Source organism: Neoarius graeffei, chromosome 21 (assembly GCF_027579695.1).
Source record: "Neoarius graeffei isolate fNeoGra1 chromosome 21, fNeoGra1.pri, whole genome shotgun sequence".
Lineage (NCBI taxonomy): Eukaryota > Metazoa > Chordata > Actinopteri > Siluriformes > Ariidae > Neoarius > Neoarius graeffei.
This window is the reverse complement of record NC_083589.1, coordinates 58,395,452-58,410,259: the sequence shown is the minus strand read 5'-3', so window position 1 is coordinate 58,410,259 and position 14,808 is coordinate 58,395,452. Positions and strand designations below refer to the sequence as shown.

Here is a 14,808-nt window from a genome sequence, read left to right as displayed (position 1 = left end):
GTTTAACACATAGGCCTAGCTTACTGAAAAAACTGCATCTTCATTTCACAGGCAAATAACTTACACTCTGCCACTTTCCTTTCACCTTAAGAATACTGTGTGTGTGTGTGTGTGTGTGTGTGTGTGTGAGTGAGTGAGTGAGAGAGATTCAAGACTTCTGAAACTCTGAAGAGCCACTCGCATCACTACTACTCTCCGGTCCCGCCATCTTTGTTTTGGGTCCGATGCATCGGCACGTAAATTTTGCATCGACATCATTGATGACGTCGGTGCATTGCCCCAGCTCTAACTGATTTTGATTCTTTCTGGCACGAAGGTAGGGGAACCTAGGGTGCATATAATTTCTACCCAGATTTAATTCCTCACAGGCCAGATTGAGCTACGCCATCACGGACTGTCTCGTTCAACTTTACCGCAGCTGGCCTAGTGGTTAGCGTGTCCACCTCTCGACTGGGAGATCGTGAGTTCTACTCGCGGTCGGGTCGTACCAAATGCCATCACAAAAATGGTACCTACTGCCATCTGGTGAGGCACACTGCAATACAGATGTGAGTAGGGAGTCAAACTCTTGCGGTTACCAGAGGACTGGCTGCTCACTAAGGGCCGAGGGCTATAGAAATGGAGATCGGCTCCACCCGGTGTTCCTTGCGGCATGGCAAGGATCTTATTCAACTTTCACTCAGGAGCGAGCAATAAATAAATAAATAGCCTTTAAACTTGAATAAAATAATGAGGACATTGTGATCGTGATATCGATTGATGTGAAAATCATCATCATGATAACATTTATCCATAAATCACCCAGTCCTAGCTTCATCAAACTAAAAAAGTTAATTTAAAAAAATAATTAAAAAAAAAAAAAAAAAAAAGCATTACATGTGCTCATTGGGACTGATCGAGCACTTTCACTACGTTCAGACTGTAACCTGAAACGACCCATATCCGATTTGTTGTGAAATCCGATTTTTTTGTTAGGCCATTCACATTACCAATTATATGAGACTTGTATGCGATCTCCAATATGAACGGAAAACGACCCAAAAGTGTCCGGCATGCGCAAATTGACACGTAATAAGCACGTCTACCTAATACGTAAAAAAAAAAGCGCACTCTTCAAGTTTAATGATTTCTTTTTTTGTTTGTTTGTTTAATTACCTGGTTAGTGTTAAAGTGTGAGGTCTCGTGTGTTTTTGTTTCTGAACTGAAATGAAAACGTGTAGCCTGGTAACGAGGGTTGACGCCTAAATGTCTCTCTAATTTCTATACAAGTGCACTACATGTTACTAGGAAGTAATGGATTTTTAAACTCTATATAGTGCACTCGAGCTTCAGTAGGCAGTCATTTGGGATACGGCCACTGTATTACCAAACTCTTAATTCAGGCTTAATAATTTGCACAGATTTATTTCGTCATATTAATAAACTTTTTCTACATTTTTATAAATATTTATTTAGATTGTTTATAGCCAGCTGAATTCTGCAACTTCTCTCAGCGCTGGCTCAAGGTGCATAAACACCAGTGCAGTTTGCGATGGAGATGAGGTGAGACCTGGCGATAAGGTATTAGGCAGAGACCCGTCCACCCGTAAATTTGACGGGCGATTGCCGATTTCAACGGGCAAGTATACACACAGACGGATACTGAAACGGACGATAATGCCGAAAATTTTCGCACATGAATACTCCCACATGTCATCCGATAAATCCAGTTATGTTCCGCCCACACACGGACTGGCCATCGGGAGTAGCGGGAGTTTTCCCGGTGGGCTGGTGGTTCAGCGTGGGCCGGCGGAGAAAAAAAAAAAAAAAACAGTTGCGCGCTGGCCTTTAATATGATAAGCAATGTTAACAGTTTCTTTAACAAACTGTTAACATTGCTTATTACAGTTGCGCGCTGGCCTTTAATATGATAAGCAATGTTAACAGTTTGTTAAAGAAACTGTTAACATTGCTTATCATATTAAAGGCCAGCGCGCAACTGTTTTTTTTTTTTTCTCCGCCGGCCCACGCTGAACCACCGGCCCACTGGGAAAACTCCCGCTACTCCCGATGGCCAGTCCGTGTGTGGTTCCGCCATCATTTACAAATCGTAAGAAACACAGTTTAATACGAAAAATACTGAAAACTTGAAATGAAAAATCAGAATATTTCATCGTTTCCGCCATTTTGGCCCGCACTGAATCTTGTAACATGCGGACTGAATAAATCGCGAATTCTGATTGGTCGAAAATTGCCAAACACCCTGCGTTGTAGTTTCCTCTTTCTTGGCGGGAGAACCGCATTTTTTTTTGCTGACTCACTCTTCTGGATCAAGATGAATCCCAACAAACGCCCCAAATTGAATGTGACAAAAACTGATTCGTTTTTCCACAAAAAGACAGAAAAGGTATGTGTGATACATTGATTAACAAGGGGGGTTCATGGGGGTATGGTAAAATAGAATACTGTTGTTTTTTTTTTTTTATTAAATACTGTAACTAGATCAAAAGATTATATACAATTCATTGTTGTTTATTTTCTTTTCACTTTTGTTACCAAATCAAACACCATACATACATCTGATACATTCAGGAGTGAAACTGAAAAAAATACAAAGTAAAAATATGCAATATTTCTGATCAAAAATTACACGCCATTTCACCCTGAAAATGTCCTAGAATGCAGGAAATGAAGTCTAAATTTCAAAAATTTTCTGGGGGTGCATGCCCCCAGACCCCCCTAGAGGGACTTCGCGCCTGCGGCGCTCGTCTTCGCACCTGCGGCGCTTATCAGGATTATATAAAATATTATTTTTGACTGGTAAATTTCTTTTTCTGCCTAATACCCTACCTGGCGATGTGGTACAGGATGGTTTAAGTTATAAATCAGTTAAAGAAACTGCTTTATTTAATCAGGCTAACAGATCAACATCCAGGTCCCTACCAAATCCACCATTAGCTTGATCAATTCTATAAAAGTCTATTTAAATTCTGAAAACTGTACAAATGTTGTTGTTTTCCACCAAAGAGGCGGGATTAGCCAACGCAGAATAGTGACGTTTGTCTCGTTGATGACGTGTAGGTCGCATGAATGTGACCTGTCCGGTCAGACTGCAGTCGCATGTGAAAATATCGGATATGCATCGGAATTAGGACCACATATCCAAGCGGCCTGGGTTGCATGTGAAAAAAATTGGATCTGTGTCGTTCAGATTGTCAATAACAAATCGGATACAGGTCACATATGGGCAAAAAAAAAAAAAAAAAAAAACGGATATGGGTCGTTTCAGGGTGCAATCTGAACGTAGTCTTTGAGACTCTGCTGTCAAATTCTAAAAACCTTACCCAGAAGCAGACGGACCCTGGTCCAACACTAACATGCTTCTCACTACAGTGCTACCATTAACATATTTTCCATTACATACTCATTCTCTCTTTACATCAGAACGAATACCTGATTTTTTTTTTTTTTTTTTTGGGGGGGGGGGGGGGGGGGGGGCAGCTTCTGCTAATGTGGTTTCAAAGAGCGAGAGAGCAGAATACGAGGCTTAAATTCCAGGAAAAAAACGTTCACAAGTATTGTGAATGAAGACCATTAGTTAAAAAGCCCTGCTGAATTCATGATCCTAATTGGTCAGAAGCTGTTGATTAATATTCTAGAACAGCTGCTCGGACAATCGTGCCAGCTATATGGTGACTCAGAGGTTTATATTAACGAGTTTGTTCTAATGTACTCTATTACAGCTTCCATCACACTATACACAGGTTTTGTGTCAGATGTTGTTTATGGAATATTCATGTCAGGAACAGCTTTGCAACAGCTCCAACTATATTTTCAGACATGAGAAATTCTTCAGGATGGAGGAGTTTAGGCTTTGCTGCATTTGTTTCATCTTTCAGCTATAAACAACAGTTTAGAAGTGCTTTAATGTGAATGATAACTAGAGCAAACCTGTTTCACAGACTTCCCATAACTGTAAACATAACTATAAATGGATAAAACATTTACTGTATCGGGGGGCGGCACGGTGGCGTAGTGGTTAGCGCTGTCGCCTCACAGCAAGAAGGTCCGGGTTCGAGCCCCGTGGCCGGCGAGGGCCTTTCTGTGTGGAGTTTGCATGTTCTCCCCGCGTCCGCGTGGGTTTCCTCCGGGTGCTCCGGTTTCCCCCACAGTCCAAAGACATGCAGGTTAGGTTAACTGGTGACTCTAAATTGACCGTAGGTGTGAATGTGAGTGTGAATGGTTGTCTGTGTCTATGTGTCAGCCCTGTGATGACCTGGCAACTTGTCCAGGGTGTACCCCGCCTTTCGCCCGTAGTCAGCTGGGATAGGCTCCAGCTTGCCTGCGACCCTGTAGGACAGGATAAAGCGGCTACAGATAATGAGATGATATTTACTGTATTGTTCTTTAATAAATAAAGATGGTTGATAAAGATCATTGATAAACTGCTGAGGTATAAAAGGAATAAAATACTGCTGTTATGGGAAAATAATCAACTCATGCTGACCTTTGATTGCCTGGCAGCACCACACTGTCCAGTCACTGATTATTTTCCTACATCAGCATAGCACATCCTGAAGTGGACCCTCTCAAACATTTTTTCAGAAGTTGTCCATGTGTCAATAAACTCTGACCATTTCTTCACATCAGACTCAATGAACAATTTCGATTCCCTCCGATTTGGTTCCATACACTGATGTATTTCCTTTTGAAACAGTAAGTAATAGTGGTGCTGTGTGAAATGAAATTACACAACAACCAAAAGTGTTTGAGCTACACCACATCCATAACAAACAAGCCGTACAGCAGTGTAGCGAACATGCTAAATACAGTCAAGTTTAGCGAGAGCCGTTTTTCATCGGCGGACGAGTTTTTGAGTTTTCTCCAACACCTGTCCACTTTAACCAGGGCAATATCCCAGATGATACAATGCCATGTGATGCCGTCACTGAGAGATATTGGACACGTTTGAGTGGTAGATAAAATATTCCTGTCTCACGCTGATGGAAAAGCTTTGATGGCACATAAAGACAGGATTGTGTTCTCGATCAGTCTGAGCTCGCAACATTCCAACAATAAACAGCCCCAAGTTAGCAAAAACACTCCTCTGAAAAGTGCCCGTTACATAACCACCAACTCGCTCAAATTCCACCCCCTTCCAAATAAATAAACTCCAACCATATTGACTCAACCAAGGAATGGAAAAGGAAAGTGCAGCCCAAAAATTCACAGACAAATGACACAATTTTAAAAAGATAATACGCCATTAAAAACATTTTCCACTGACTAGTATTCAAAAAAAAAAAGCTCTAAAATGCCTTTAAAAAAAAAAAAAAAAAAAAAGGCCTACAACAGTTGAAAACCCTGATGTTAAAAGCACTGAAAGTATTGAACCTTACCTGCGTTTCGTCCTGCACCACACGGTATTGCTCCTTCCACACGGCCATCTTGGAGACCTCGTCCTTGCGCAAGGCGCGCTCCTTCTTCAGCTCAGGGCTCCAGAACGTCTTGATAGAGTTCATGGATGAGCTGAGCTTGCTCTCCTTGACATCCACCTCCTTGCGCAGGAGCTCATTCTCACGCAGAACTTCTTTCAGCTGCGCCTGCAGGTCCATGATGGTGTTGTCGCGGGCCTGGCGCAGCGAGTGTGGCACGGTGGATGCCATGGCTGCAGGCACGTGGTGATCCCCGAAGGCAATGGAGTCGCTGGCGATGTTGGGACTGCTGCCTGTCACTGTGGTGCGCATGCCGTAGGGTAGCCGAGCGCCCGAGCGGCCCAGGGTCATCGTGCTCTTTGGCAGGTCCGAGATGGAGGCAGGCGCATCGTTATCGCTCAGGTACGTGGGGCCAGAGGTGGCATAGGCGGCATTCAGAGACTGAATGTTCTCCATGGACAGCGTTTTACCCCCTGCACCACCTGTGCTGTTATTGCGCCGGTGGCCCAGGCGAGGGGAGCGAGGAAGGCGTGGAGAGCGTCCGGGGCTCTGGTTGCCCTCCGGTTTACCCACTGAGCGGGCGCTACCGTACATCGCGGCTCAGCTTTTAGTAAAGGGACGAGAAACCTGTGTAAATACCACAGAGGCTGATTCAGGTGATCCTCACAAGTCGGGACGCTTGGTCCTGAGAGCTTCACTTAACTACAAAGCACAAGGAAATGTCTCATGTTTGAAATGATTAAGGATGATGACTCGGCTCTACGCTCCACAGGGAACAGACAGGGTTCTCATTAGATTAGTCCATTAACTGGTGCTTCACCCACGATTATATAAAACACAGTGACCTGGAACAGAGAAGAAGGAAAAGTCAGACAGGAACGCTGATAACAAAAGGAACAAGTGAGGATTTGGGTTATTTTCTGATTTGGAGAAAGTTGCTTAGGTGAGTATTGACAATATTTTTTCCACTTAGGTTCACGTTTATCTGAAATTCATTAAAGCTACAGTTTTGCACAAATTCCAGATTCTAAAAACACACACACCCGGTTCATACAAGCAGTGCTAATATCAGTCCTGTAGTGTGTGTGTGTGTATATATGTGTGTGTGTGTTTTTATTCCTAGCTGGAGTCCGCCTGCCTGGCACTTTTCCCCCAGGGAAGAAATAATAGGCTAATGAACAGCCCTGGCATAATCAGCCTTTTAACTTCCTCCTTTGGTCTCTCGATGTGGGTCGTTCGTATGCCACGGTGCACGCTCTGTGATAGTCTGTGTACTGCGCTCTCATCAAACCTGCTGCTCTTTCTGGATCTTTATCCATTTTGTCTTCATTTCTCATCTTTGATTTCTTTAACCCTCCTCAGCCATTTCCTGGAGGTAGTCCAAATCCAATCTAACACTAAATTGCACTGTTAGTGGATTTGGAGTTAGGTTAAAATCTGTGCTCGGAATCTTTACACGTGGACACTTTCTATTAAAAAGGCCGAGAGGATCTGATCAATTTTGTTGTACAAGATCAGGAGAGAATATGACTAATAGCTGGGATATTCGGCTACAGCAGGACCACATTTAAGCCTACATTTATTGTGCAGCTGAGAGTCCCAACAAGCAGCGCGCACACAGTTTAAATAGATGCTGCTCAAGACCTTATATGCTACTTCAAAAGTCTTCAATGTTTAAAAAAATAATAATACATTTCATCTTTCTCCATTAATTATTCATTCATTTGGGAGAAGAGAAGAAACCGGAGAACCCTGAGGAAACTCGTATAGATCCTGCAAGAACGTAAGAAAACCTTCACACAGGCAGGACAGAACCGCGTACCCTCGAGCTAAGATAGCAACACCACCATGTCGTCTCACACTGACCATTAAAAGCAGAAACGATCAGCGAGGTTGTCCAAATATACACCATCGATCCTTTCACACCCCTAAACTATCGCAGAATGAAGGAGTGTTGGGTACAACCAATGTACGAGTGTGTGCAGAAAAAGAAGGGGGCGTGACCAGATGTCCATAATGCGTCCAATGTGCGAGTTACGTGATGGGGAAACAAAAACCCGCCTGTAGCTGCTAATCTTCTTGGATTAATTCCCCGTTACAGTCGGGATGCTTGTACTACTGAAGCCAGGACTATAAATAAATCTGACAAGTTATTAGCTGTAAATATATTCGTTACAGAATTGAAAAATTATAGAAGAAAAATTTGTTTTATACACCAAAATTAATGTGATTAAGGGCCTGAGCCTAAATTTATTTTCTAAAACATTGGGTTGGGTTGCTGAGTGTCAGAATCGTGAAAGTGTTCACGAATGTAATCGTTTTTACTGCATACATGCTTCTGAATCCAACACCTTTCCAAGCCAACAGGAGATGGTTGGAGTTACGGGAAAGTTTTGGTCTCAGTCTTTGCAGCCATCATTTCATCTCAGCTAACCATCGTATCAGTGAAGCTAGTTTAGCTTGTTCGTTATCCAACATGCCTCATTTATATTTCTTTACCAAATTTACATCAAGAAACTAGCCAGCATCTAATGATCGATGACTGGGTCACATTCTTACAGAGTTGTCGTCTATAATGGAAATGTTTATTGAGCCAACTTTGTTCAGCTAATAAATAAGTTTACATCTGGTGTGAGAGAATTTTGACTCTAGCTTGCTGTTTCGAGCTTCACAATGTGTTTGGGATTTCCAGAGTCTCTGGGGCACCAGTGTTATCTTTTTAGGTCAAGGTATGAAACCTCCAGGACTGCTCTCCTTCATTTCAATATTTTTGGACCTCACACACACACACACACCCTGGTTTAGCTTGCTACAATTATTTCTGAGCAGTGGTGAAATTTTTGTATTATTTAGCATGAATTTAGGATTGTTATACTCAGGAGGTATTTTAACACTAAGCTCCTTTAAGCTGAGCCTGGGTACACCAAGTTTAAATGTTTAGAGGACCTCATATGTATGTGATCAGTGTGTGTTCTTCACCACTGATCATCACTGTAAAGGCATTTCACGTGACAAACGCAGACCCGACATTAAGTAGTAAAACCCTTCAAATGCCATATGGTAAATGCTAGTATCCCAGTTTCCTTTTGAAACATAGCAGGAAATATGTTTTAGCCCATGAGAAGCCCCATATTGGGCAGCCAATCAGAAATCTGTGTCTCAAACAAAAAGTTCTTTCACAATAATTTTAATAGGAGCTGCCATTTTGTTTTGGGGTGGTCCTAGGGCGGGTCTCCCAAAAAAGGGACCCGACTTAAACTGTTAACAAAATGTCAGAGGCCTGTGTTTTTCCAGGAATCACTCCGTATTTTGTATAGAGTCTGTGCAATTAAAACTCTTAAGGCAACTTCTTTCACGGATGTATATTTTTTGGCTACTTTTGAGGGTCAGACTTCCACGACACTGGTTGGGCAGCACCTTGGTTTTCAGTGCCACAATGACGTCCTCGATTTCGTAACTGTAAAATATTACGTCTTGAACATGTCCACAAAATATATTTGTAAGCATCAAGTGGCTTGTATACCTTTAATTTCTCTGTAGTATACACATTCGGAGTTTCTATGAGATGTACATACACATCCAGCCACTCCTGGACATTGCTTCAAATCATTCAGGCACTGACAGGACTCCAAGCCATAAGGATCTTCTCGAGTTGCACTTATTTAAAAAAAAAAAAAAAAAAAGTGTTACTTTACCTGAAGACCAACTTAAAAGGATAGTTCGGGATTTTTGACATGAATCTGTATGGCATCCCCATCAATAGTGTCGTGCAAACACACTGACTTACCCCTGACAGCATCCTGTGAGTCCAGTTCTTGTCCAGTTTTGGTCCAGACGAAAGTAGTCCAGCAAGTTTGTTGGGGTCACGAAAGTAAAACGTTTTTAGTCTCAAAACAGTATGTGTTCAAAAGAGTGATATTTGCGCATCACAAAACTGTTGCCAAATAAAAAAAAGTCAGACCTCGAAATCGCTTGGCACTATTTTCTCTCCCTTCTCATCACTGCGCGCTGCCGCCAGGTGACAGCCACGGCTGTTTCATTCATTGTTTTAGTGATGGGAATTTCGGCTCTTTTTCGGGAGCCGGCTCTTTTGGCTCTTCTTATGGCCCTTTTCCACTACCCTTTTTCAGCTCACTTCAGCTCACTTCAGCCCGACACGGCTCGCGTTTCGACTACCAAAAACCAGCACGACTCAGCTCGTTTCAGCCCTGCTTAGCCCCTAAAACTCGCACCGTTTTGGAGTGGGGCTGAAGCGAGCCAAACCGTGCCGACTGAGGTTGGGGGCGTGAGCAGACACTCCCCTGTGCACTGATTGGTGAGGAGGAGTGTCCTCACATGCCCACACACGCCCCGCGAGCGCGCTGGGATCTGTAAACACCGCAAACCCGGAAGAAGAAGAATTATGAATTACGAGAATTTCTGAAGCCTTATGCGCCTCGCCTCATCTATACGCTCTTGCCAGTATCTGTCCGCATTGTCGGTGACAACAAGCCACAGCACCGAGACCAGCAACACTAACGACTCCATGTCCTCCATGTTTATTGTTTACTATCCGGGTCGTGAGACTACCGCTGAAAAGCTCACTGAATCAGTGACATACAGAGCATCGTGCACGAGTTCGCGGAGCGCAAGGCTCGTCGTATGCCCTTCAAATAATGCGCGCAGTAGGCTATTGATGTTTTATTATGAGCCATGTACAGTATGTCGCCTAATGTTTTTTTGTTTCTGAGTTACATGTTCGTTTGAAGGACTTAATGTACAAACTAACATAGTTGCACCCCGTAGTGTTGAAATTGGTAAACACAGTGCATTCAGTGAGGTTTGCACCGCCCTCCTTTTATTTCTGACTCTTCCTGTCAGCGTTGCAACCTCTGAGCGCTCATTCGTATGCCCTTCAAATAATGTGCGCAGTATAGGCTATTGATGTTTTATTATGAGCCATGTACAGTATCCTAATGTTTTTTGTTTCTGAGTTACATGTTCGTTTGAAGGACTTGATGTACTAAATAACATAGTTGCACCCAGTAGTGTTGAAATTGGTAAACACCGCAGTTGCGGACATTTTGTAGCCTAAAATGATGTTATGATAAGCTTTAATAAAGGGCCCGGTCATTTGCCCCGCCCTCGGCCCGGCTCTGACTTGTTCCGCCACTGTCACTGATGTCACTGTTTGCGCTGCTTAACGACATCACGTGACGTCCACCCACTTTCGCTAACTCCACCCAATGTGTCCACCCACTTCCAGCCAGCACGGTTCAGCGCGGTTGTAGTCGAAATGCAACTCCAACAGCCCCGCTCAGCTCGACTCAGCTCGACTCGGCACGGCACGGCTCAGCCGCGTTTGTAGTGGAAAAGCGGCATTAGTATAAGGAGCCGGCTCTTTCAGCTCCCAAACGGCTCCTGAGATTTTTTTATTTAATTGCTGCAATTAACTAGTTAATTAATTACATTATTACTTATATTTTATCAATAAGATGTCTTCCATTTTATTTTTTAGTTTTTGTAGCCATTGTAAAGCTTTGTAAAGTATAGCAGTGTAGCAATGTTCTAGCTATAGAAATAAAACTTACTTACCAATTAATAAATTATTTTCTCACAAACAATGCAAAACTGTGTTATATTACCAATATAAAACACACAGAAGACATCAACTGTTTATCCTTTATGGCTTTATTTCACACTCGACCTTGAACAAAATGCCACAAAATAAATTACGAAGTATAAATCAGGCCTAAGAAGCTATGAAGCAAAGTTGGAAATTATTTTAAACACAGAACAATGTGCAACAAAATATGTGGCACCTTGAGCGCATGTAAAAAGAGAAAAAAGTGCCGCACTCTGCTCCACCAGTAATGAGAAGCCGCTGGAACAGCAAATATGCTCCTGTTATAATGACTGCTGTCTCGTTGTATACCGCAGATTAATCTGGCCATGCCAAGGCGGTTGCCGACCGAACCTGTCAATTTATGAGCGACAATTTATATCATGAGCTTTAGGAATTCATGGCAACAAAACAATGATCATGGTTGTCAAATAGACAATCATCCTTCAGCTGAGCTGAACTCTCTCTCTCTCTCTCTCTGAGGCACCTAAGGACAAAAAACTAATTCGGCTCCCCAACTCGGCTCCCACCGAAGGGCCGGCTCCCGTCGTTCACTTCAAAGAGCCGACTCTTTGAACCGGATCGTTCGCGACCGACACATCACTACATTGTTTACTGCTAGCAAAGTTAGCGACATCATGTCTGACTACGACGGTGAAATGTGAGCGGAGATTCAGCCACATCTTTGTTGCTACAGCCTGGATAGTCGCAAGTGCGCACCATTTTCACAAATATATTATTGTATAGGTTATAGAAGGTGATAAATTTGTTGCTGTTCTTGCTCTCAAATTAGCTTGTTAGCGCCGCTGATCTGAACTCCTAATCACTGCCAAACTATGGGAAAGGTGTTGATTCCTGCGCAGATGTCAACATGACAGCGCGCAGTGATACCGAGGGAGAGAAAATGGTGCCAAGCGATTTCGAGGTCTGACTTTTTATTTGGCAACGGTTTTGTGATGCAAATATATCACTCTTTTGAACACATACCGTTTTGAGACGAAAAACGTTTTACTTTCGTGACCCCAACAAACTTGCCGGACTACTTTCGTCTGGACCAAAACTGGACAAGAACTGGACTCACAGGATGCTGTCAGGGGTAAGTCAGTGTGTTTGCACGACACTATTGATGGGGATGCCATACAGATTCATGTCAAAAATCCCGAACTATCCCTTTACGCTTTCGATTCTTGTGCTTGTATAATGCTGAATGTTTTACTGTAATGAAAATGGAAGCATAAAAGGCACTCATTCGAAATAAAATTTTTTAAAAAAGCTTATTTTTGCTAGATTGAAAAAAAAGTGTCTCCTATCGAGACGCCACCGTATACAGGAGTTTTGATTTTGTGTATTTGAAGTATTTTAATCATCACACTCTTCATATCAGCAGTGTGGTTATGAATGTTTAGCGATCATACACTCTTAGGATGTTTGCACGCTCAGTCCTAATACTCGAATCTGGGCTTGTTTGCTTCACACAGATTAAATTTCTTCTGAACTACTGGTTGATTGAGTTTTTATTTTACCCGACATTTTTACCAAATAAGGGACACTGCATACACCGATTTCCTGCTCTAATCAATGTGTTTAATTCCCCTATTATTTATTATAGATTATTTCAACCTCACGGAACCCTGAAAGTCAACCCCATACGTCACCGCATTGTCAGAATACAAGCCATCGGCATAATCAGACTTACATTTACATCAAAGAGGCATTTGTTTCTTCTGAAGCATAAAGAGCTACTGGTTCAGCAAGCCGCCTTTTGTTTCCATGTTTATTTCTGCTGAAAACCTTCATTGTGCTTTGTGTTGCACGTCACTGCTTCTGAGCACATCATGTGACTCCATATGACTATACATGTATTCATAATTTAATATCCAAGAATAGAATGTATTGACAAAATGGTATAACTGTGCCTAAGGAAACTCTTCTCCAGTTGCTGGATCACTGTCTACCTCTCTACAGAGTTTTACACTGCTGTGGGACTGAGAGGCTGCCATCCAAGAAAGAAGCCCTGCTCCAAAATCGACACCTTCAAGCTTGACTAGATTTTGCAACTAACCGCATGGACAAAGAAAAAGCCTTTTGGAGGAAAGTTAAGCTGTTTTGCCACAATGACCAGAGGTACAGATGATCACTATCCCAACTGTAAAGCATGGTGGTGGTAGCATCATGCTCAGGCACCGTTTTGCTGCCAGTGGAACTAGTGCATTGTACAAAGTGGATGGAATAATGAACCTCAGAGTCGTCGTCCTCTTCTTTCAGCTGTTCCCATTAGGGGCTGCCACAGCAGATAATGTCCCATCTCCTCCTGTCCTTCATATCTTTTTCTGTCACACCAACCATCCTCTTTCACCACAGCCATAAACCTTTTCTTTGGTCTTTCTCTTTTCCTTCTAATGAAGAACCTGAGTACTTCACTATGACCTCAAACCTTCAGAAACTTGGACACAATTGGGTGTTCCAACAGGACAATAACCCCAAACACACACCAAAACTGGCTGTAGAATAAATAAAGCAGACTAACATTCAGCATAAAAGTCCTGATCTCAGCCCGATTGAAAATGTGTGGATTGTGGCTAAAAGGCAAAGCTCAGTGTCTAAGCATCGATAAGAATCAAAATACCATTACAACACTTTCTAATAACACTGCTGTTCATCAGTTTCTGTCAACACTGTCGTCTGGCTATTTCACTCGACTCTCACCAAACACTTTATTACAAACACTTGTACACCTACTCATTTATGCAACCATGCACTCAGCCGATCCTGTCGAAACAGCACCATGCATAAAACCCTGTCGATGACAATGCACATCAAACATCAGAACGGGGGAAGATCAGAGTCCTGGTTCTTGGCTGACAGGAACTGAACCTGAGGTCACGTCAATTTTCAACATATTGTCCATTCTGAAATGCTTTTCCGCTCACCACAGTTATAAAGAGTGGTGATCTGTCTCTTCCAGTAGCCTTCCTACTGAGTCAGCTCCAACCATATAGACTTCTACAATACAAGTCTATAATATCGGTCTATTATTTACAGTCTGAACTTTTACCCGATTTGCTGTTGTTGAAAACTAATCAACACATTCTGACCAAAAAGAATCGAGCATTCAACAGTGCTATGGGATAAACGGTGGAAAATTATGATTAAACAAAGTCTGAACTACAGTATGTCTGCAAAATATAATAAATACGTCCATAAGCATGTGCTTAAGTCTTCTGTCCTATAAAAAGAAATCTGTAAAAGAGTGTAAAAGGCTAAAAAAAAAATGACTGAACAAAAGGAGTTTCTGTAAACTCAACTGTAATAATAATAATAATAATAATAATAATAATGAGGTTTAATGTGACTGAATGCTTCCAAGCTTGGCAATTTACTGTGTTTTAATATTAATGTTTAACCAGCCTGGGTCTGCACACTGAACTATAGTCTAATTTCACCTGATCGTGTGCATGTGTGTGTATTACATACCAAGGAACCGTTTTACATTTTAAACTAAATTTACATCTCCATCTCTCGTTCTGGCTCCACCTGAGTATGGGAAAACACTCAACACAAACCTAGCGCACTGCTTACGTCAGGTTATAAATGAAAGGCAAGTGGAACAGCAGTCAAATCGTTGATCTGTGGCTCTCTCTCAGCAGTGGGCACACAAATACCAAGCAGCAGCCATCTTCGGTTTAAACACAATGATGCACTCGACTATGAACACACCTCTGTGAAATGTGTGCATGGGTGTGTGTCCTCATTTTGGAATTCTACCACTTTAGCGATTAACCAGGAAATTTT

At 42.4% G+C, this 14,808-nt stretch overlaps 1 protein-coding gene across 1 annotated transcript in view; it reads right to left on the bottom strand.

The window, feature by feature from the left end:
• Positions 1 to 14,808, bottom strand: part of erc1b (ELKS/RAB6-interacting/CAST family member 1b) — a 395,220-nt gene that overhangs the window by 367,292 nt on the left and 13,120 nt on the right. Inside the window, exon 2 of the mRNA XM_060903423.1 lies at positions 5,379 to 6,259. Coding sequence (XP_060759406.1) covers positions 5,379 to 6,008 — 630 coding nt within the window. The 5' untranslated portion in view covers positions 6,009 to 6,259. The remainder of the gene's footprint in view (positions 1 to 5,378; positions 6,260 to 14,808) is intronic.